Here is a 25201-nt window from a genome sequence, read left to right as displayed (position 1 = left end):
GCTCTCATTGTGTTGTGCGTATTTGTTTTTATTGTGTGCTCTCATTGTGTTGTTCACTCTTGTTGCATTTTGTGCTCTTATTGTATTTTGCATTCTCATTGTATTGTGCACTCTCATTGTATTGCACGCTTTTGTTGTGTGCTCTTTTTGTATTGTGTGCTCTTGTTGTATAGTGCGCTCTGGTTATATTGTGCACTCTCGTTGTATTGCGCACTCTTGTTGTGTGCTCTCATTGTATTGCGCACTCTTGTTGTGTGCTCTCATTGTATTGCGCACTCTTGTTGTGTGCTCTCATTGTATTGCGCACTCTTGTTGTGTGCTCTCATTGTATTGCACACTCTTGTTGTGTGCTCTCATTGTATTGCGCACTCTTGTTGTGTGCTTTCATTGTATTGTGTGCTCTTGTTGTATTGTGCGCTCTTATTGTATTGCACACTCTTGTTGTGTGCTCTTGTTGCATAGTGCGCTCTGGTTATATTGTGCACTCTCGTTGTATTGCGCACTCTTGTTGTGTGCTCTCATTGTATTGCATGCCCTTGTTGTATTATCCGCTCTCATATTGTGCACTCTTGTTGTATTGTGAGCTCTCATTGTATTGCATGCTCTGGTTGTATTGCATGCTCTTGTTGTATTGCGTGCTCTTGTTGTATTGCGTGCTCACATTGTATTGTGCCCTCTCGTTGTATTGCGCTCTTTTGTTATATTACGCGCTGTCATATTGTGCGCTCATGTTGTGTTGTGCACTCTTGTTGTGTGCTCCCGTTGTGTTGTGCACGTGACTATAATCCCATAACACGTACAACTGCTACATTTCATTGGTCCAGTTCCGAGCGGCATAACTTTGCATGTAATTTGCATCAGCTTGTATTTATTAGCCAGCCCTCATACCATGCTGCTGGACAATGGTCTGGCCATGCGGTAGGTAGGCCATGTGGTCTCAGGTCTTTGTCTGGATTTCCACTCGAGATACAATGATACCATGTATGACATCATGAGCGTCTGTGCTTTAATGGAGTGCATTACTATCCATTATTTTATAATCAATAAGCCGCAGAGGGTGAAGGAATACGGACAGGGTGACGCCATGTCTCTGAAAGTATGATAAATACCCCTCTCCTCCGTGCTCCCCTCCCCCCCATGGATTACAATCCCTTTCATCATACCATGTCCGGGCTGTGCATCCATTCTTCTGAATAATATATCCTGTATGGCTGGGTATTATTATTGTACTACGTTACTATGCACAGAACTGGACAGTAGAAGTGATTTCCATTACATCTCATAGTGCTCTGAACATGTATGGTCCAAATACGCATTGCAGTAGACTTCCCCTGCTGAATAGCAAGACGTTTTGAGTCAGGACGGTACCATTTATTGGTGAAAGCTGGCCATACACTTATAGATTTCAACCCTATGTTCCAATTCACAAACTAATCGACTCAGAAGGAATTGATTCCTACCACACACTGCACATTGAGTTCCAATAGATTCCATCAGGGAATCTATTGAACATTGATTGAACTGCTGAGTTGCACTGTTCGATGCTGTACACAGCTACAGGCCATCGATCTGCCAATGCTTTTGCCCCACCCTCAATTGTTTGAAAATATCGGTCGGACAGGATGGAAAATTTAAATCGATTTGTGGTGAAAATTGATCAAAAATCAATCGATCTGACATTTTGGGGAATCGATTACCAGCCGATGAATCAAATCTGCAAGAAATCAAATTAGGAAATCGCTGAGTTTATGGCCACCTTAAGTTAGAGGTAAATAAAGGTGGCGCTACACTCATCAATTTTCTAATTTGATTCCTTGCAGATTCAATTCATCTGTTGGGAATCAATTCCCCAAAATGTCAGATCAATTGATTTTTGATCAATTATGACTACAAATCAATTGAAAATATAGATCAGAGAGGATGGAAAATGTAAAACAATCGGGGGTGGGGCCAGAGCCGGAACAAGGTCCTCCAGCACCCAAGGCTGAGACACCAAAGTGCGCCCCTCTATCCCTGCCCCCCCAGCCGTCACACACTGATTGGTGTTAGACTAAGAGGCTCTCCAACCCCCCCAACACCTTAATCTCTAGTTATCTGGCTTGCAGTCACTGCCATGTATCCCCTTTCCTTATTTCTCTCTGCTTCAAACACAATAGGGGAATGATAGTTGAGTGAGTTGTGCGCCCCCTCCTACACTGCGCCCTGAGGCTGGGGCCTCTCTCGCCTCGGTCCGACCCTGGGTGAGGCAAGAGCATCAGCAGATCGATGGCCTATAGCGTTGCACTGCATCCAGCAGTACAGCTTTGCAGTTCGATTGATTTTCAATGAATTCCCTGCTGGAATCTATTGAAAATTTATGTGCAGTGTTTGGTAGGAATTTATTTCTTCTGAATCAATTATTTTCTGAAGGGAATCGACTGTTTTGGAACATTGGAGGGAAATCTATAAGTGTATGGCCAGCTTAAGCTTTCGGCTAATAAGCCTTCTTCAGACTTAGTTCCTGTATAGGGATCCATACACTTAACGATTTTCCCGCCGATATATACAGCAGATTTGATCACTGTGATCGAATCTGCTGTGAAATCGTGGCGCAAACGCTGACCGAATGATCGATTTCCGATTCCCATCAATCCGTCTGTGCGGAAGATTTTGCTCGATCGCCGGCGGGTCGGGAGTGCGTCGATAGCGGCGTTTGAATGCACGACGACCGACGCTAGAGGCAATACATTACCTGCTCCTCCGGCGCGTGTCCCCGCTGTCACCGCTGCTCCTTCTCCGCTGGGCTCCGGCAGGCCTCACTTCTTCCTGTCCCGACAGGAAGTTTAAACAGTAGAGCGCCCTCTACTGTTTAAACTTCGCCCCGGCAGGAAGTAAAGTGAAGCTGGGGCCGAGCGCGGAGAAGAAGACAGCGGAGACCGGGAAACTCGCGCCGGCCGGATCAGGTAATGTATGCGGGGGAGAGGTAGGGGCTTGGGGGAGCCGCCAGCGGCAGCTCCACAGATTGTGAATCGGTTTCATAGTGAAAGCGATTCACAATCTGTTTGCAGTAAAAGCAGCCATACGATCCCTCTCTGATCAGGTTCGATCAGAGAGGGATCTATCTGTTGGTCGATCTGATGGCAAATCGACCAGTGTATGGCCACCTTAACCCCCTTGGCGGTATGAAAAATACCGCCAGGGGGAAGCGCAACAGTTATTTTTAATTTTTTTTTTTTTTTTATCATGTAGCGAGCCGAGGGCTCGCTACATGATAGCCGCTGCTCAGCGGCATCCCCCCAGCCCCGCCGATCGCCTCCGGCGATAGGCGATCAGGAAATCCCGTTCAAAGAACGGGATTTCCTGGAGGGCTTCCCCCGTCGCCATGGCGACGGGGCGGGATGACGTCACCGACGTCGGGACGTCATTGGGAGACCCGATCCACCCCTCGGCGCTGCCTGGCACTGATTGGCCAGGCAGCGCTCGGGGTCTGGGGGGGGGGGGCCGCGCGCCGCACCGGATAGCGGCGATCGGGCGCGCGGCGGCGGCGATCGGGGTGCTGGCACAGCTAGCAAAGTGCTAGCTGCGTCCAGCAAAAAAAAAATTAAGTAAATCGGCCCAGCAGGGCCTGAGCGGCACCCTCCGGCGGCTTACCCCGTGTCACACACGGGGTTACCGCTAAGGAGGTTAAGATGCACACAGCTTATATACAGTGGTGTGAAAAACTATTTACCCCTTCCTGATTTCTTATTCTTTTGCATGTTTGTCACACTTAAATGTTTCTGCTCATCAAAAACCGTTAACTATTAGTCAAAGATAACCTAATTGAACACAAAATGCAGTTTTAAATGATGGTTTTTATTATTTAGTGAGAAAAAAGAACTACAAATCTACATGGCCCTGTGTGAAAAAGTGATTGCCCCCCTTGTTAAAAAATAACTTAACTGTGGTTTATCACACCTGAGTTCAATTTCTGTAGTCACCCCCAGGCCTGATTACTGCCACACCTGTTTCAATCAAGAAATCACTTAAATAGGAGCTATCTGACACAGAGAAGTAGACCAAGAGCACCTCAAAAGCTAGACATCATGCCAAGATCCAAAGAAATTCAGGAACAAATGAGAACAAAGTACTGTAATTGAGATCTATCAGTCTGGTAAAGGTTATAAAGCCATTTCTAAAGCTTTGGGACTCCAGCGAACCACAGTGAGAGCCATTATCCACAAATGGCAAAAACATGGAACAGTGATGAACCTTCCCAGGAGTGGCTGGCCGACCAAAATTACCCCAAGAGCGCAGAGAGAACTCATCCGAGAGGCCACAAAAGACCCCAGGACAACATCTAAAGAACTGCAGGCCTCACTTGCCTCAATTAAGGTCAGTGTTCACGACTCCACCATAAGAAAGAGACTGGGCAAAAACGGTCTGCATGTCAGAGATCCAAGGCGCAAACCACTTTTAAGCAAAAAGAACATTAAGGCTCATCTCAATTTTGCTAAAAAACCATCTCAATGATTGGCAAGACTTTTGGGAAAATACCTTGTGGACCGACGAGACTAAAGTTGAACTTTTTGGAAGGTGCGTGTCCCGTTACATCTGGCATAGAAGTAACACAGCATTTCAGCAAAAGAACATCATAGCAACAGTAAAATATGGTGGTGGTAGTGTGATGGTCTGGGGTTGTTTTGCTGCTTCAGGACCTGGAAGGATTGCTGTGATAGATGGAACCATGAATTCTACTGTCTACCAAAAAATCCTGAAGGAGAATGTCCGGCCATCTGTTCGTCAACTCAAGCTGAAGTGATCTTGGGTGCTGCAGCAGGACAATGACCCAAAACACACCAGCAAATCCACCTCTGAATGGCTGAAGAAAAACAAAATGAAGACTTTAGAGTGGCCTAGTCAAAGTCCTGACCTGAATCCTATTGAGATGTTGTGGCATGACCTTAAAAAGGCGGTTCATGCTAGAAAACCCTCAAATAAAGCTGAATTACAACAATTCTGCAAAGATGAGTGGGCCAAAATTCCTCCAGAGCGCTGTAAAAGACTCGTTGCAAGTTATCGCAAACGCTTGATTGCAGTTATTGCTGCTAAGGGTGGCCAACCAGTTATTAGGTTCAGGGGGCAATTTCTTTTTCACACAGGGCCATGTAGGTTTTGAGTTATTTTTCTCACTAAATAATAAAAACCATCATTTAAAACTGCATTTTGTGTTCAATTATGTTATCTTTGACTAATAGTTAACGGTTTTTGATGAGCAGAAACATTTAAGTGTGACAAACATGCAAAAGAATAAGAAATCAGGAAGGGGGCAAATAGTTTTTCACACCACTGTATACTGGACATTCGGAGGAGAAACATTCTTTTGCAGACATAAATAAATGTCATTAGCTGCCTTAAAGAGACTCCGTAACAAAAATTGCATCCTGTTTTTTATCATCCTACAAGTTCCAAAAGCTATTCTAATGTGTTCTGGCTTACTGCAGGACTTTGTACTATCACAGTCTCTGTAATAAATAAACTTATCTCTCTCTTGTCAGACTTGTCAGCCTGTGTCTGGAAGGCTGCCAAGTTCTTCAGTGTTGTGGTTCTGCTATGAACTCCCCCTTCCAGGCCACTCTATGCACACTGCCTGTGTGTTATTTAGATTAGAGCAGCTTCTCTCATCTCTCTTATCTTTTACAAGCTGGATAAATCGTCCTCTGAGCTGGCTGGACTTTCACATAGTGAGGAATTACAGACAAGGGCAAAGCTGTTTGCAGGAAGAAACAAGCAGCCTGAAACTTCAGTGCATGAGAGATGCAGGGGAAAAGAAACACACAAATGATCTCTTGAGATTCAAAAGGAAGGCTGTATACAGCCTGCTTGTGTATGGATGTATTTTCTATGTGTGGACATACTGTACATCAACCTACTTCCTGTTTTGGTGGCCATTTTGTTTCTTTATAAACACACTTTTTAAAACTGTTTTTAACCACTTTTAATGCGGCGGGGAGCGGCGAAATTGTGACAGAGGGTAATAGGAGATGTCCCCTAACGCACTGGTATTTTACTTTTGTGCGATTTTAACAATACAGATTCTCTTTAATTACAACTTCAGGAGGGTCTCACAGGGATGCTAGCTAGTTCATGACAAATAGATAAGGAACTAAGTCTGAAGACGGCATGTTAGCTGAAAGCTTACTTTTTATTTATCTCTTAGTTAGCCAATAAATGTTATCATCGTGATTAGGCGATGCTTTACCAGGCTAGAATACCATCGGGAGGTTTCTCTTGTCAGCAAGCCCATAAAAAAGTCCTAAAATACATTTCATGAAAGAGACCTCTAAAGGGAGCAAGAGGTATATATGGAGGCTGCCATATTTATTTGCTTTTCAACATTACCAGTTGCCTGGCTGTCCTGCTGATCTTACTGGCTGCAGTAGTGTCTGAATCACACACCTGAAACAAGCATGCAGCTCCAGTAACACTTCAGTTAGAAACATCTGATCTGAATACCTGTTAAAGAGACACTGAAGTGAAAAAAAATAATGATATAATGATTTGTATGTGTAATACAGCTAAGAAATAAAACATTAGGGGCAGAGATAATAATATTATCTAATATTGTAAATATCTAATATCATCTAATATTGTTTCCAGTACGGGAAGTGTTAAGAAACTCCAGTTGTTATCTATGCAAAAGAGCCATTGAGCTCCATGACTTTCGAAGTCGCAGAGAGCTCTGTCTTCTGAAACTTATTATCTCAAGTGTCTGGCACTGTATTGTTTCTCTTCCTGCAGAGAAGGGTTCAAAAGTTCAGTAGCCTGCTCTGTAAAAACATTTAGAATGCTGAGTAGTGTGGAAACTGCAAATATTAGAGAGTGATGCAATGTTATAAAAAAAAAACAAACAAAAAAAAAAAAACGATCTAACTGAAAATAAAAATATGAGAATATTTTCTTTGCTATAAATGTTCTAGTAATTATCCGTACTACACAACCAATTCACTATATCATAATTTTCTTTTTCGCTTCAGTGTCTCTTTAAGTGTCTATGGCTAAAAGTATTATGCTGGGAATACACAATGGGCTTGATTTACTAAGCAGTGCTAACCTACTTAGCACGTCTAAAGTCTATAGGCTTGCTAACCAGGGTGCTAAGTAGGTTAGCAAAGTTTTGTTTTCTCAATCAGATCGCGCGCTAAGTCCCATAGTCTTTAGTGGGCACTGCGCGCGGTACTTTGCGCACGATCACTACTTCTCACATTTCAACTGAGTTTAGACGTGCTAAGGGCCAGTGCTAAAGTTAGCACCGTTTGTAAATCGAGCCCAATGAGTTTTTTCAGCAGATGTACTGGCCATGGCCAATCGATTTCCTAATTGTTTTTCTGATCGATTTCCATTCACTTCTATGACAAAATAATCAGAAAAACTATCAAAATCAGATCGGATCTGTCGGAGATTATCTATCGAGCCATCTATCTGCCAAAAAAAACCTCATGGAGTATTCCCAGCATTAGAGGCAGAGGATCAGCAGGACAGCCAGGCAATGAGTATTGTGTAACATTCCATAAATATGTCAGCCTCTGTATCCCTCTAACTTTACGTTCCCTCTATAGTTCTAAGGGCTCGTTTCCACTACTGCGAATCCACATGCGTCCAACGCATGCGGATTCGCACATGTAATGCAAGTGGATGGGCCTGTTTCCACTGTAGCGTTGTTGAGGTGCGTTTTTTTCAGCGGTGAAAAAACGCACAAAAGAGCCGCAGAATTCGCCTGCGAGTGGAATGCATGCGAATCGCATGCAATGTATTTAATAGGGAAATCGCATGCGGTTTCCCCATGCGGTTTTTGCCACATGCGAATTCGCATAGGTACCAATGTAAATTCACACAGGCAGTGACATGGTTAAAATCGCATATACCCTCACCTATGCGAATTTGCGGCAAAAAACGCATGGGGAATCGCATCCGCATGCGATTTCATCAGCGGTGGAATCCAGGCGATTCTGTACCGCAATAGTGGAAACGAGCCCTAATACATATCAGAATGATAAGTGAGTATAATTGACAGAATACCTGCTGCATCATGGGCTAAATGTGCTTTCACTGCAATACAGCTCGCTTCCTGTTTTCTCTAGATTCACCTGATGGGCAGGGCAATCAGGTGTAGCCATGTGATATCCAATGTAGGAACAATTGCTAATTTCCTGTTAAAAAAAAATGCTTCTGGAGTTTTTGCGTATAGCATAATTTGCAGACAAGCAATTGATCAGATGATTTGTAAGGCTCTGATTTGCTGACGTGATCAGATGTCACTGCTGTCTTACAGCTGCACAGTCAATCAGAGCCTGATCTTATCACCTGATCAGAATTAATCACATGATTCTCCATGAGTTCTGCAGCACACAAGTGCCTGACCGTTATCCTGATCCTCAAATTGTAATAATGGCCTAGAAGCAGTATGCAGATCAGGTGGTTTGTCTCCACTGGCTGCTCCCGTGTTCCAGGGGTGACGCTGATGCCGCTGAAGCCAAAGCATAGGCAGGAGAACCAGGGACCTGGCATTTTGGTAAAGGCAATAAAGTTTGCAGACCCAATATTACTATTAATTTACGCTAGGGGCTTATCATTGCGGAAAACATTTTGCACATTAAAATTTGCATACAGAAGGTGAAATTTTAGCATGCGCTTTTCAGAACAGCTAATGAAAGTCAATGGGAATTTGCATGCAATGTGCTAATTTATGCTGAAAGAAGTACCGGTATCAGGGCCGGATTTACCATAAAGCACTATAGGCACGTGCCTACAGGCGCCTGATGATGGAAAGGCGGCTCACTGCCCTCCCAGAGTGCCTCCCTCCCTCCTTCCCTATGCAGAGTCCTGATGAGAGTGTAAATGAGAGGTTATTCAACCTCGCTCTTGGCATTCCACTGTAGAGATCTGCCTTCAGTCAGAAACACCTATACCTACTTAATACTGAGGTTCCTCTAGATACCTAATACTTTGGGGCTAATTTAGCTACTTAATATTGAGAGTACTTCCTGCTACCTAATACTAAGGGGCACCTGTAGCTACCTATAATGAGCAAGGGAAGTAAGAGAGAAGTGACAGCTAGTACAGCCAGCACACTTGTGGTGCGGTTCGATGGGGGGTTGTAGGTTCATGGAGGGCAAAGTCTAAGTTTCCAGGACATCTGTGTCTATAGGCTCCTGTAAGTAGCTCCTGACCAGTACGTTTTATTTTTACGCATTTGAAAATGCGAAATTTAGAAGTAATGCAGTTCTTTGTTCACTTTCTCTAGATGTGTGGCGACCGCATAGACTTACATTCGCAAAACGCACCCAAATTTTAATAAGTGTGACCCTTGCCTAAGTTTGCTTTAAAACTTAGATTTGGTGACTTAAAGCACCCCAGCAGGAGGAGTGAACAGGAGGTACTATAGGCTTGGCTTCACCTGCTCTAAGTCTTCACGCTGATCACGCTGGAAGGAGGTGGGGCTCAGACCAAACTATCTGCAAGGATGACAGCTCAGAATCTGTAGGTCTGTGGTGCAGGAAGTAGCTGGTATTCATTTCCACAAACTTTCAAAGGCTGTTAATGATAGGAACATATTCTGCAACATATTTGTAGGATGGATGTTAAAGTTTATGGTATACAGAGAGTTAACAATGGTGTAGGTGTGGACAGTGCACAAAACAAAACAGTGTCCCGGATGAGCCCCCATATCAGCGAAACGCGTCATGTGGAGCGAATGATGCTGAGGAAGTGTGAAGTGGAAGACAGAAGAATCTGTGCACTGCAAGAGCCTGGATGGATGGACTTAATGTTCTTCAATGCTAAACTGCTTAACGCACATCTCTGTATCTAAATGCAATGTGTATTAAATCAATTGTTCAGTTTTACGCTTTGGAGGCACTTTTATTGCTTTGAGGGCCATCAAACACCAAAGCACTACTGGAGTGGAATGGCATCACACCAACAAGTTATCTGGATCCCGTACTAGCTAAGGCTGGGTCCACACTAGACACAGTTGCAGGACGAACACTGCAGTCCGGATCAGGGAAAGATTAGGTGAAGTACCCACCGTACTGCAAACTGATGAAAGTGCATCAGTTTTGCATCAGTTTCCGTTCAGTTTTTCCCTGACAGAAAACGTCTCTATCATTAGGAAGGAGTGGGAGGATTTTTTTGGGCCAATCATAAAGCTCAGGCTATCCGTTTTCACATCCGTTTTTTGCCTGTGGAGCTGGAGATGCGTTTTCTCATTGCTTTTCACTACCCCTGCGTGTATCCGTGGTCCTGATCCGTTGCGTGAAAATGCAGCAGGTCCGGACCTTCCGTTCAGGTTTTGAAAACGGGTCCCCGCAAACGCAGACGGATCCGTTTTTTACTTGGGTGAGGCTGGCTGCTATTTTAAACATTAGTATCCGGGACTCCGTTTTTCATCAGGTTTCTAAAAGTACTTGTTTTTAAGGGTAACTTCAAAAATGATCAATCAAGAAAAGTTTCTGAGTACAAATTTATGAAAATGTTCAAGACATTAACAGAAGGTTTAAATTGTGGAACAGGATTCATGACACCTTATGTAACATGATTGATTTGGCTTCATGATCTTCAGAAACCTGCTGGATTTCATGTATGGTTGCACTAACTCACTGGCTCCAGACTGCTGATCACCTGACACCTAACGGATAAACAGTAACCAACACAACTTTCATCTTCGTGTTTACCATTTATCTGCATCAGTGTTTTACTTCAGCTTACATCTGGAAATATGCCTGAAGAAGGGGACTAGATCCCAGAAAGCTTGCATCATTTAACTCTATTAGTTAGCCATTAAAAGGTATTATTTATTACAAAACGTTGTTGTTTTTCTACCTATATCATCAGGTTTGAAAAACGCAGCCACGGATACGTTTCCAGACCTAGTGTGGACCCAGCCTAAGTCCTAAACATCTAGATGGCCTCTACAACCTGAGCTCACATTTGGTGTGGTAAGTGTGTTGGTGCGGTAGAGGATCTCTGGTCTGGTGGCAGCTGATGTAGGACTTTTTCTCATGTCAACTACAAGCAGGCTTGGAACTTGCTTTTCTGTAAAGTTGGCACACGTGGGTTATACTTCTCGAGCTGGAAAATTTCGTACACAGCAGTGAGAATCTTCCCTTTCCCATGGTCTTATTTCCCCTCTCATGGCTGTAGTTGCAGATGATGCTCAAATGAGCTAATGACTAACCGTTTTTTGTTATTGGATTCACTTTCAAAACCTCAGCAGATGAAGCAGAAGCCATTAGCCCTGGAGTTATTGTTGTTCTGCTGCTTTTGGTTGGCTTGTCGGTTTGGAGGTCAGGTATCTGCACACCTGTGTTCATGTGATGTGAAACCCCCAGAGCTCCTAACCTCTGCTCACCACTTCTAAATCCTGCACCACCTCGCTTTTTGGGATAAATAAATTATTTTATTCTGCTGGCGAGCCCCACATCCTGTATGATTTAGTGTGGCAGATGTTCTGCCTTTTAACTTGCCTGAGATGCACGGACGTCTGTTTTTGTTCTCAAACAGGATCTTTGGCAGCCTCTTTAAGATTAGGTTATAAAACGAGTAAAGGCAGCCTGCGGTTAAAAGGACAAGGGTGGAAAAAAAAAATAAAACGGTTTGACTGCTCTAAGGTATGGGTTACGAAGCTGGCCCTCTGACACTAATGATAATCTGGGTGTACTTTGTCTGAAGTTGTGGCTTTTTGCATCGTACTGTGTGATCTTGGACAAATCTCACCATCTCCATCCCTCAGCGACCATCTTGTAATTGGGTGATAATGATATCTTTGTTCGTCTCTCTCTCCCTCCTGGAGACGGCCGAGCAGAATCTCAGCAAAATCTTCTGTCCAAAACCAGAGAGTTCAGGAGGCCACGTTTTCTTCCCAGCTCTGCACATGGAAATTTCCAGCGTTTTGTACACGTCTTATGCGAGACTCCTCAGCTATCACCACTTCTAGTTGGAAACCTTCCTTTTGAGGTTGAGCAGCAGTCTCTTCCATCACAGAGGTGTCAGTTGTGGTGGCCTGTAAACCTCATATCTGGGTTGGTTCCCTGAGGACAATACTAGGCAGTTTGGTCGAGGAGGAGGGTTCCTAGGTCAGACTGGTGGGATTAGATTATCGTAATATTGAGTGTATTGCAGAGTCCTCGAAGAAGAGCTGCAGTGGGAAGCTGGACAAATGTCTGGTGTGGCCTCATTCTCCTGCAACCCATACAAGATCCACATAGCTCAAGACTCATAAGTGATGCTTGTGTCTTTGAGAGCTTATGGAAACGCCTGTGATCAGTGATCATGTGTTAAAGCAGGAAGTGATTGCATAAAATCATAGCCTAGTAAATCTATCACTTGATCAATTTAATACAATAATGCAATAACATTTGTAAAGCACTTTGCTCCCATAGGACTCAAAGCGCATAGATATGTCTCTGATTAATACAGGGTTGCAGGGAGCAAAGTGCTGTGCTGTGTTACAGAGGAAATAGTCAGGTGTTCATAAATGCCAGACTAAACAGGTGTTTTTTTTTTTTAGTTTGTACTTAAAAGCCGCCAGGGATGGATAAGTCCTGATTGGGTGTGGCAGGGAGTTCCAAAGTGTAAGGACAGCATGACAGAAGGCTCTGTCTCCAAAGGTTTTGAGGTGGACTCTGGGGGAAGTTATTAGATCCTTTTGATCTAAGATTATGGGGGGGGGGGGGGGGGAGAGAGGGGTGTGTGTGAGTGATGCAGTTGGAACAAATCCTTCAGGTATCCATTGCTCAGATTGTGCAAGGATTTGAATGTCAATCAGCCAGTCTTAAACAGAATTCTCCATTTTATCCGTAGTCAGTGGAGTGAGCGAAGGGTTGGTATTATGTGGCAAAGGCGAGGTTGGCTTATTAACATCCTTACCAGTAGCATTCTGTTCTAATTGCAGGCAGTGCAGGTCTTTGGAAGACCTGTATAGAGAACAGTAGTCCAGCCGTGATTTGATGAAGGCATGAAGTAGGGTTGGAAGATCCGCTGCAGGTATGAGGTGTGTAATCCTTGCAATATTCCTTAGGTGAAAGAAGGAATGTTTCACAACAGTTGAGATTTGGTTCCTGAAGCTTAATTCCTGATCAATCAGCACGCCCAGGCTGCACACAAAGTCTGAGTTGTTCAGGTCTAAGCTTCCTATACTTAGCGGTGCTGGCCAAGACTGGAGCTGTTTTGCTGTCAAGCACTGACCTCCGATAACAAGAACCTCAGCTTTATTAGCATTTAGTTTTAGCCAGTTATCATTCATCCACTCCTGAAGCTCAGCTAAACACGCGTTTATTTGTGGAGAGGGGTCTGTGATGCCAGGTTTAAATGATCAACATAGCTGGGTGTCATCAGCATCAAGATGATCATTTGCTTCTCCATGAGTTATCTTAGACAACAAACATCCAGCTCTTGGTGACTTAGCACTGTAGAGACGCATGGACCTTAGTGATGCGGTAAAGCTTGTTGAGATAAAGGGGAACAGTAAATTCGGGCGCCTGAGGCTAGTGGACAAATCGGGCGCCGCCATTCACTCCTATAATAAATATCGTTTAATGGGCGCCCGATAGGAAAAAAGGGCGCCGAAGAAAAATAACGTTTTAAAAGCGGCGCCCGGAGACTTAATGTTTTATTACTGCTTCTCATGATTACACATTATTTAATGATTTATACATTTTTAAATATTATTTTTAAACGAAAAACAGTACAATATTTTTTTTCAAACATTATTTTTAAACGAAAAACAGTACATTTTTTTTTTTTTTTTTACATTATTTTTAAACGAAAAAACCAACAGGGGGGTCTTAGGTTTAGGCACCAACAGGGGGGTCTTAGGTTTAGGCACCAACAGGGGGGTCTTAGGTTTAGGCACCAACAGGGGGTCTTAGGTTTAGGCACCAAAAGGGGGGTCTTAGGTTTAGGCACCAACAGGGGGGTCTTAGGTTTAGGCACCAACAGGGGGTCTTAGGTTTAGGCACCAACAGGGGGGTCTTAGGTTTAGGCACCAACAGGGGGGTCTTAGGTTTAGGCACCAACAGGGGGGTCTTAGGTTTAGGCACTAACAGGGGGGTCTAGGGGTTAGGGGTAGGTACAGGGAGGGTTACTTAGGCACCAACAGGGGGGGTCTTAGGTTTAGGCATCAACAGGGGGGTCTACGGGTTAGGGGTAGGTACAGGGAGGGTTACTTAGTAATTTTTTTTTTAAAAACGTTATTATACGTTTTACTATTTAAACGAAAGATTAACGTTTTTACAATTGCCGATTTAATGCACATTATTTAATGATTTATAACTTTATAAAACATTAATTTTAAACGAAATACAGTACAATACATTTTTAAACGTTATCCATGCTTATCGTTAAAAACCCGGCGCCCTTTTTTCCCAGCGCCCCTTTTTAACGTACGCGAGATAAAGTCCTCCTCTGTTAGGCCAGCTTTATACATGAATGCCAGGCTAATGTTACCAGGCTTGGTAGTACTGCATACCTCCCAACTTTTTGAGATGAGAAAAAGGGACACTAAAGCCACGCCCATGTCATGTCCCTGGTCACGCCCCTAGTCACGCATACCATAAAGATTTCATAAGAAAAATATGATGTTTTATAATTTAAACCACACTGGTCCTTTCTATCCTAGTTAATTTTCCTTCATAGTAACATTTTAAAATGAGTAATATATCAATTTAAAGGATAGGATTACAGTTTAGAGTCAATCAAACACATTTTTAGTATAGAAATATACATATTTATATAGAAAGAGGGACAAAGTCCTGAAAGAGGGACAAGTGAGGGGGAAAGAGAGACAGAGGGACAGGGCTCCCAAAGAGGGACTGTCCCTCCGAAAGAGGAACAGTTGGGAGCTATGATACTGGGTTTGGACCAGAGTACTGTTCAGAGAAGCATTTTTGGGGTAAGGTGGCGCTGGTTAGCGTTAGACTCCTCCTGAGCTTAGATGGTCAGTCAAATTTTAAAAAAGATGCTTGGCTCCAGGGGCAAAGCTAGAAACCATAGGACCCCATGGCAAATCTAGCCAGAAGTGCTCCCCACTAAAGGTAGCCAGAGGTACACCCAGTATTAGGTTGACCCCCTAGTATGGGTAGTCAGAGGGGTCAAAGTATTAGGCAGCACCAAGTATGGTTAGTCAGAGGGACTTCCAGTATCAGATAGCCTCCCCAGTATAGGGGGAGGGACCCCCAGATAGCCCCAAATATAGATAACTTCTCTCCTTTACTCTGCTTGCATTACTCTGCACCTCAGGGGTGCCACTGAGGACCCCATTATTGCTGCCAGCCATTGCCTCTGGGCCCCCTTTGGCTATGGGCCCCATCACAGCCTCCATGACTGCTATGGTGAACCCTACGCCACAGCTTGGTTCGATTCCCAGCTGCATATCATTTGCATGCAAACTGGAATTATTAGCATCTCATTAAAGTGTACCTGAGATGGTACACTGGCCCTTATTTATACTTGCCTGGGGCTTCCTCCAGCCCCATGAGCAAAGTGGCCTCTCTCGCCGTCCTCTTTAGCCCCTCCGTTGCGGCGCTACGACTCCTGGTAATCCAGTCATTCGCCGTCAGTCACGGGCTTCTGCACATGCACGGCTGGGCCACGCCCCCTCCACACTACCATGCCCCAGGAGCGTTCTGCACCTGTGCAGTACTACTGTGCAGGCGCAAAACACTCCATGCCACGGGAGCACGATAAGGGGTAACCGTGCAGCTGAGCCATGCATGTGCAGAAGCCCGCGACTGCCCAGACTACCGGGAGTCATATCGGCTTAACGGAGGGGCAGAGGAGGACGGCAAGGGAGGCCATGGTGCTCATGTGGCTGAAGGAAGCCCCAGGTAAGTATAAATAGGAGCTAGTGAACCATCTCAGGTTCACTTTAACTCTGCAATCCCAAGAATGGAGATTAGGATGAGTCCTCTGCATCGAGGTCGGGATGAATATATCTGTGCCTGTCTTTGCGCTACTTAGTGTCAAAACCGCCACGTGGCATAAATGGCCGTAAAAATTTAAATACCATGAAGCGAGTTGTGTTCTCTTCCCGTGCCCAGAGCTGGTGTTTATGTAAAGCATACGAGCGCGGAGTTATTTAAATGCATCATAGCCGGAGTATTATCAGCGGGGCTCCTGCTTATCACAGCGTGTTGCGTGTTTTGTTTTGCGTTCAGTTGAATGGCGGGGCAGACATCTTTGTATGACTTATTGCTGCCGCTTTGAAGCTCAGCCGTCCCTCTCGGGATATGAAATACTATTAGGTGAAAGGCTTTTTGTACTGGTGTTTCTTTTCACAACATCGGTTGTTGGCACGGATCCCGCACATAAAATAAACAGGGCCATCTGTAAATCAGGCCAATGTTGTGACTTTCTGTTCTTTGTCCGGGTTAGTAGAGCGGCGGCGCCTCTGATGGAAGGAGCTGCGTCCTTGTTATTAATTTTCCCTCCCCGCATGTTTCAGCCCCTGACCAGGAATAGCAGCTTATGGCTCACGTCTTGGCCCGCTCTTACGAGCGTCACGTGGAGCCGAGTATTGGACGGTTTCTGGTACTTTTTATAGCTGTTTAGTAATTTGTGCTGTGTGTTTACTTTGGAAGTGACTCATGTGCTTTGTAGAGGGAGCTGAGAGTATTGTCCTGACAGGGCAAGAACAATGAGGACCTGTCTCCAAACATCACATATCAGCTGTGTCCTGTGCTCTGCTCTTGCCCCAGAAGCACTAATATATTTGGTACACCAAGTGCCCCAGCCCTACATGGAACTTTTTATTTATCCTGTCGGGAGTCCCAAATCCAATGTTTCGGGTCCTCAATGGGGCCCTTTATCAAGTACATCAAACAACATTTGTCAAGCTAATATGAACGTAAGAGAACAGAGGAGATAGCAGGATAAAAGGTAATACAAGTTTTAAAATGTGCTGGGAGGCAGTGGTGGACTTACATCCGGAAAGCAGACTCAAAATACTGTCTGAATTAAACAAATACATTTATTATTGGTACCCCAAAAGATGCAACGCGTTTCGCAGGCACAGCCCGCTTCATCAGGCGATAAGATAGGGGACAAACAGTAGCTCGTCAGTAGCATGAATAACGCCTCTGTGAACATTTGTCCAGCGCATTCTTCACTTAGGACTCAAAGTGCATAAGCATGGTTTATACCAGTATTTGGTTGATTGGTACATTTTGGTACAGAGGAAGACTTCTACAAGTCTGCAAATGCCAAGCTAAATAGGAGGCTTTTCTGTCTGATTTTGAATAACTCGAGGGATGTGGCTGTCTTTACTGAGTGTGGTAGGGAATTCCAAAGGGTAGGGGTAGCATGACAGAATGCTCTGGCTCCAAAGATTTTGAGGTGCACTCTGAGAAAAACCAAGTTTATGGATCCTGCGGATCTGAGGTTGTGAGGTATAGTGCAGTTTCATCAAGTCCTTCAGGTATCCAGGGCCCAAATTGTGTAGGGATTTGAATGTCAACATTCCAATCTTGAAGAGTATGCTCCATTTTACAAGTAGCCACAAAGAAAACTTCATAGCTAAAGCCCAGGGAATTCCACACGCCAAGGAGTCAACCAAAACCAGTCAACAACCAGGAGGTGGAGCAAACGTCCAAACACAAGAAACGACTGCGTCTTGGTCAACCTGGGTTTTAGCCTATTCAGGTTGGTTTATTCAATGAGCAATGAGCTCCACGGTATAGAAGCACAACGTTAGTCTATCCAGCCTTCCTCAAGTACCTCAAGCTTTATCAAGTAGATCAAGAGAAGCAACCAATGTCTTTCCAGTTGTAAAAGGGTGCTGGGGCTCCTGAATAATGAATGGATTCAAATGGCCACTAACGATACAATTTTCTGAGCGATCATTTACAAACTATTCTTTATATGGATTATAAAGGAAATTATCTTTTGGAATCACTAATGGACAAAAATATCCTAACCAATCCATTCAGATTAATGAAACTGATCCTTTTTTTCTTGGTGGGGGGGCATCTGTGTGGCTGAAAATGTGGTGAAACCCCTCCCACAGTGTGATGTCATGACCAGGGTCCTGACAGTTTGCTGTTCGTGAATCTCAGTGCATTGTGGGAAATAACAGCTTTTTACAACTGCCAAGAAAGCAATATCTTTCTGTGCATAGAACTCTCAGTAACGAACATTCCATACAGATCACCTGGCAGAACGAAATATGTCACCACCAGTGATGTCACAATGTAAATAAGGGAGAGGAAAGATTTTACAATGGGCAAACATATAGACAGGTTTTAAAAGGTTCACACACTATTAAGCAGCACTGTAGAGATCCCCCCTGAGCATTAGGGCAGAAGTGGCAATTCTGTGGGGCACATCTCGGCACTCGAGGGATAGAATAAGCCAGTAAGGTTTGTCTCGTTGGGAGTTTTTCGGCCTTGTGCTTGAATGGCTCTGCGAGTTCCGCTCTGAAAGTTAGGTGTCGGCTTTCTGTGGCCTTCTTAGCACGTGGGTGACCCGCATCCTCCATAATGTACACGCCGCGTATGTTTATGTTAATTACATCTGATCCTAAAGCTTTGCCGACGCATAAAGCGTTCCGCTCTGCTGATAAACACAGATGAATCATTCAGGTACACAACAGACCTTTGTTGAATTAAACATCTTATTTCGGGTCAGGTAAGATGTGATCTGTCAGGCAGGAAGGAGGGCAAGCGCAGAACAAGCGAGGAGCTCACCCGGAGGTCTGTTTAATTAATGAGACGAGTGTTTGCCGGAGATGCGGACTTAACCAGCAGAAGACAAAATGGCTGCCGTTGTGCTTCATATCCTACAGAACAGTTTATTGGTTGGGGTTGCCCCCTAGCGCATTATTCTCCCTACTCACCTCGCCCTCAGGAAGCCACTCCCACCATGCACTGCTGGTTGTCTCTCCGCACCCCCCTGCATAGCAACGGACGTAACACTACTCGCTAGCCTCCAGGCTAGTGATGCGTCTGCATAGCATCAGACCCTGAACCTGCCAGGCAACAGTAGTCTATCGTGTCTACACAGCCTTAGAGCAAACCTGAACTGAGGAAACTCACTTCAGGTTAGTTCATACATGTCAAACCCAGGCCTGTGGGCCAAATCAAGCCATCAAATTTGGCCCTGCTGTGCTTTACCCACTTTACATTATGTTTGGCTAAGGGCCTATTTCCACTACACGCAGATTGGATGCAGAATGGATGCAGAAAAACTGACTCCAATGAATGCCTATGGGAAAATCTGCATCAGAAAAATCACATTTAGTGAGGCCCATAAGCTTTCATTGGAGTCAGTTTTTCTGCATCCATTCTGCATCCAATCTGCGTGTAGTGGAAACAGGCCCTAACTATAGTCCACCAGAAAAACTATATAGGAGGTGAAGCCCTAGATCACCAGGAAAGCCATATGGGGAAGGGAGGGGAAAGCACTAGACACATGAGAAGGAGGAGTGTCATGAGCTGTATAGTGGAAGGAGGGGGCCCACTAGACACCAGGGAACTGTATAGAGGAGGGAGGACCAATAAACACCAGGTAACTATATAAGGGAGAGGTCACTAGACACCAAGAGAACTGTAGAGGGGTGGGATGGGGGGGGGGGGGGGGGCACTAGACACCAGGGAACTGTATAGGGGGGAAAGGGGTTGTTAGAGACCAGGGAACTCTATAGGGGATGAAAGGGAGTTATTAGACACCAGGGAAGTTTATAAGGTGCCTGGTGTCTACGAGCCAATAGACATAGAGATTTGCCCACAATTTGAACCCAGTGTTCAATGTCAGCCCACTTTGTATTTGAGTTTGACACCCCTGGGTGTCTCACTTATGGAGAAGGAAGGCTCTGGACACCACATAGAGTCTTCCTGGTCCTCCCTCCATGCATGTACCACTGCTGTTCCCCATTGAAGTTCCGTAACCGGCTGTGTCTTTGGTTCTCCTCAGGCTGGCTTCAGAAGCACTTGCAACACTGAATGCTTCAGAAGACGAGAGGATCTGTACTGCGCATGTACCTCGTCACAACGTCTGGCCCCAAAGGATCCCAACTGCGTCACTTTGTCCAGCCCCAGAGGATCCCACCTGCATCACAACGCCCGGCCCCAGAGGATCCCTGACAACGCCCAGCCCCAGAGGATCCCTACTGCATCATAACTCCTGGCCCCAGAGGATTCCAACTGCATCACAAAGGTCTAGCCCCAGAGGATCCCAACTGCATCACAACGCTCAGCCCCAGATGATCCCTCACAACGCACGGTCCCAGAGTATTCATACTGCATAACAACGTCCGGCCCCAGAGAATTCCATCTGCACCATAAAGCCTGGCCACAGAGGATCCCAGCTGTCTCGCAACATCCAGCCCCAGAGAATTCCATCTGCATCATAAAGCCTGGCCCTAGAGGATCCCAGCCCGTCACAACATAATACATTCGGGTTGTGTGTCTGTCTGAAATGATTGTTGGATCTGAAAAGATGTAAGCAGGCTCTGACACAAGGCTGCACTGTACAGAATAGTACAGCAGCTGTGATGGAACAGATGATATTCAGTAGATGGATTAAGAACTCACAAAATATAAAATTTAACCTATGGAATGAGGGGATGGATGAAGGGAGCTGTTTCGTGGCTTGGACCATTGGATAGCACAGTCTGTGTCCAGCTGTATCTCCCCACCTGCATTGGGAGTAGAGAATGCAGAAGCAGATCGCTGTAGGAAACACATTGAGGCTGCATCGTACCTCATCTTTCATGCAAGCCTCATTTTTCCAAGTACCTCTTCAGACGTCAGTCCTGATGGAAGATAAGGGAATATCTGATGGCTCTGGGACCCGGGATTAGATTCGGAGGCATCACTTAGGGTCACGAGCGTCACGTTACGCATTGCGGCATAAAACCGTGCTATAATCGCTAAATCCAACATCTGGCGGATTACCTGTGAGCTGCGCTGGGTAATTAATACATTAATGGCTATTTATTTTACATGATTACATTTGGATTTTAATGTGATTTTTATAGCGATGAGTGTTCTCAACAGAACGTCAAGAAAATAAAATAAACATGAGAGACGAGCTAAATCTCTCCGTTTCCATTAAATCCAGACGATTCTGGAAACTGGCATGGGGAGAGACTGCTTTAGCCTCTTCCTGTATTTACCAGTTAATGTCATAGGTTCTAACAGTTTGGATGATTCTGCTTGTTTGCCCTCTGACCAAGAGATGGCCGTTTTAGTGATCATTGCAACTCCTCGAGGTGAGATCTTGCTGACCCCAGATCGAAGGAAATTGACAGTTATTTTGTGCTTCTTACATTTGTGAATTATTACAGTAACTCTTGCCACCTTCTCACCATGGTACTTGCTGATAGTCTTGTAGCTCAGCCCAGCCGTGTGCAGGTCTACACTTTTGTTCCTGACATCTTTGGACAGCTCTATGGTCTTGGCCATGGTGGGAGTTTGGAATCTGATTGATTGCTTCTGTGGGCAGGTGTCTATTATATAGTTCCTGTAAGAAGCTAGGATTAGGAGCACTCCCAAAAGGCCCGTACTGAAGCCTGACTTAAAGCGGGATTGTCACCATAAAAATCAAATTTCAACAGCAACTGGTCTGAGTATATTAAGTGATAAATATGCTGATTCTGCATTCAAAAGTTTCAAAACTTTTTCTGCTGTAATGGTTTGGAGTTATCACATACATTAGGAGCACTGGCCCTTTAATAGCCATTGCCATTCAGTTGCATGCTGGGCGATCTTTTCATCTATAATATATTCCTCCTTCCCTTTATTTCCCTTCCTAGCTGAAGCACGATCCTCTGCTCGCTTGTGTTTACAAGCAAGGCTGAGGTGTCTCAGCAATTGGAGGCGAAAAGAAAAAAAAGTTAAGGGAAGAAATTATATCAGTATTTAGCCTCAAATTGTGGGCAAAAGACACGGTTCCCACCAGGAACAGAATTCTCTTCATTTACTATATAAAATTCACTGAAATCAAAACGTGGACAGTACAATACATATGTTATGTAAGTAGATCAAGTATTTATCTACTCATGTTTTTTTTGTTTCCCTGGCACAGTATGGCTAATCCTCCTGCTTTAAAGTGTACCTGAGATTAATAAAAAAAAAAAATAATTCATACCTGGGGCTTCCTCCAGCCCCCTTCGGCCTTTTAACCCCCCCTTCTGCCTCCTGGATCTTCAGTTATAGCTCCCGGTAACTTCACACATGCGCAGTGCTGCCACGCGCTCCCCCTTCATGCTCCCGCAGCCTGGACCATTGTGCGCCTGCGCGGTAGTACTGTGCAGACGCAGAATGCTCCCAGCAATGGGAGTGCACCGGGCCGCACATGCGCAGTTAGCCCCAGGAGCATAACAAGACATCACTGGGCCCCCCACCTCCCTCGCTTTCTGCACAGGAAAACTGAGGACCAATGTGTTTTCCCCATGCAGATAAAAACACTTAGACTTAAAGGAAACGTCAGGCAATCTATGCTACCCCCAGATCAACTTACCCGGGGCTTCCTCCAGCCCCTTGCAGCTGACAAGTCCCTCGTTGCAGCTCTGCTCCCAGTACATACATACACACACAGCTGTATTATTTTACTACATGAGAGCACATGCTATATGGAGGAACAACAATGACATGCTGAACATAAAATTTAGTATTTACTGTAACTTGGGAAAAACATTCAGAATGTCACTGATTGATACTGTTATTACAGGATCTAAGGCCCAGTGCACACTGAGCGGATCCGCCGGCCGCATCCGCCTGAAAATCCGCTTGGCTAATGTAATTGAATGGGATGGTGCACACCGGCGGTTTGAGGTTTTTAGCAAACCGCAAACGTGCCTCCTGCTGTACGTTTGCGGTTTGCAAAAAATGCAAACCGCCGGTGTGCACCAGACCATCCAAATACAATAGCCAAGCGAATTAACAGGCGGATGCGGCCGGCGGATCGCATCCAAATCCGCTCGGTGTGCACTGCGCCAAACTCGTACTCCGCACCCAAAACTGCTAGCGTTTTGTGGATCTGCTAGCGGTTTTGGTGTGCACTGGGTCTAAGACTCAGTATGAGACACAAGCTCTTAATGAGGCAGCAACAGTCAGACATCAATCTTTCCCATTCCACTGTGTCCAGTAATCAGACACCATAAGGTCACTAGGGTGTGTGTGATAAGAATCTAGGAATCTCTTCTGAGGGAAGGTCTACAACTTTCAACTGTGACTGCTTTGTTTGTAATGTTGTACATTAAGGCCTCAATTCACGGAGCATTATCAAACATTTATCAAACACTTTATCAAACGTTTGATAATTTACCTCATGGGTAAAATCTCATTTTAAATTCACTAAGGTGTTATATATTTATCGAATGTTTTACCGATAAAACGTTCAACAAATATAGAACACCTTAGTGAATTCAAAATGAGATTTTACCCATGAGGTAAATTATCAAACGTTTGATAAAGTGTTTGATAAACGTTTGATAATGCTCCGTGAATTGAGGCCTTAAGTCATCAGAATTCTGCTGCAGTGTGAGACAGATGTTTTTTTACGAACCCTAGGAAGCAGGGACAGTGTACAAATTCCAAAGTGTGTATGATTCCTTATCTGTGTGGTAGACAATAGAGATGTGGCGAACGGTTTCCGAACCATTCGCCGGCGAACATCTCCAAATCCCTGGGGCTGTTACTACTTCCGGGTCGCACTGACCCGGAGTAGTACGCCTGCGCTGCCCGGCGGAGCGCGTCCTCGATCGCGCTCCTGTTGCCAAGCACTTTCTGCGCGTGTGCGTGACGTCATGGACGACGTCACTCTCATGCGCAGAGAGTGCCCGGCTACAGGGGCGTGATCGAGGACGCGCTCCACCGGGCAGCGCAGGCGTACTACTCCGGGTCAGTGCGACCCGGAAGTAGTAAGAGCTCCAGAGACGTTCGCCGGGCGAACAGTTCGCCGCATCTCTAGTAGACACATGCAGTCAACATAACAATGGTACTAGAGTAGAATACGTTTTCTCTCCATGCCCTTAATTGTCAGTCTCTCAAACTTTTTCCCCCACGGGGCCCCCTGTGGCTTCTGGCCCCCTCCTGCGGAGGCATCCCTTGCAGGGTCTATTGTTACGCCCCTTAGCCCCAACTGAGCCCCAACTGGCCGAAGCTACCGAGAGCTTTAATGGATTATTCAGGAGGCAGAAGAGGACCGCGAGGGAGCCATCAGGCTCGGAGGGGGCTGGAGGAAGTGCCAGGTATGTATGATTTTTTTTTTTCTTTAGTCATCTCAGATTCTTTTTAAGTCGACTAAAGTGGCCGATTAACCAACACTAAAGATGTAGCGAACGGTTCGCCGGCAAACGGTTCCAGGCGAACTTTGGGGGTTCGCGTTCGCCTGGACCAAGCGAACTTTTGCGGAAGTTCGATTTGCCCCATAATGCACTATGAGGGTCAACTTTGACCCTCTGCATCACAGTCAGCAGGCACATTGTAGCCATTTAGGCTACACTAAGCCCTGGAGCCCCCCCCCCCCCCCCCTTATAGGCAGGTTTGCCGGCCATTACACCCACTCGTGTGCCTGCTATGCCGGCCATTACACCCACTCGTGTGCCTGCTAGAGACAGACTAGGGACAGCTGCTGCAGATTTGTTCTCCTAGGGAAAGATAAGTTAGGCTCTTGGCTTGCTCCTGGCTGATTGTTATTGCGAAAATAGCACCCCTCAACAGCTCTTTTGAGAGCTGTAATGTTTTCCTGATGTTTTTTTTTTTTGTGTGTGTTGCTCACTGACATTATACAGCCCTATCTGTTGCAGCTGGACCTTGGTAATTGTTACTACTGTGCCAGCCAGGCCCTTCCTAACTATCTATACTGGGACACCTACCTATGCCTACCTAACTACTGGGGCACCTACTTACCTATACGGGGATACCTACCTACCTATACTAGGGGACCTACCTGTGCCTACCTACCTATACTGGGTCTCCTACCTATGCCTAGCTAACTACTGGGTCTCTTACCTATGTCTAGCTAACTACTGAGGCACCTCCCTATGCCTACCCACCTATACTGGGACTTCTACCTATGCCTACCTACCTATACTGGGACTCCTACCTATTCCTAGCTAACTACTAGGACACCTACCTATGCCTAGCTAACTACTGGGACACCTACCTATGCCTACCTACCTATACTGGGTCTCCTACCTATGCCTAACTACTGGGACACCTACCTATGCCTACCTACCTATACT

General features: G+C 45.2%; 1 protein-coding gene across 1 annotated transcript in view; it reads left to right on the top strand.

Moving 5' to 3' along the window:
* Positions 1–20949, top strand: part of LOC137533616 (uncharacterized) — a 75557-nt gene extending 54608 nt beyond the window's left edge. Inside the window, exon 5 of the mRNA XM_068254960.1 lies at positions 19924–20949. Within this exon, the coding sequence (XP_068111061.1) occupies positions 19924–20257 (334 nt within the window). The 3' untranslated portion in view covers positions 20258–20949. The remainder of the gene's footprint in view (positions 1–19923) is intronic.
* Positions 20950–25201: the final 4252 nt, after the last annotated feature.

Source organism: Hyperolius riggenbachi, chromosome 9 (assembly GCF_040937935.1).
Source record: "Hyperolius riggenbachi isolate aHypRig1 chromosome 9, aHypRig1.pri, whole genome shotgun sequence".
Classification (NCBI taxonomy): Eukaryota; Metazoa; Chordata; class Amphibia; order Anura; family Hyperoliidae; genus Hyperolius; species Hyperolius riggenbachi.
This window is presented reverse-complemented; position numbering and strand designations above follow the sequence as displayed.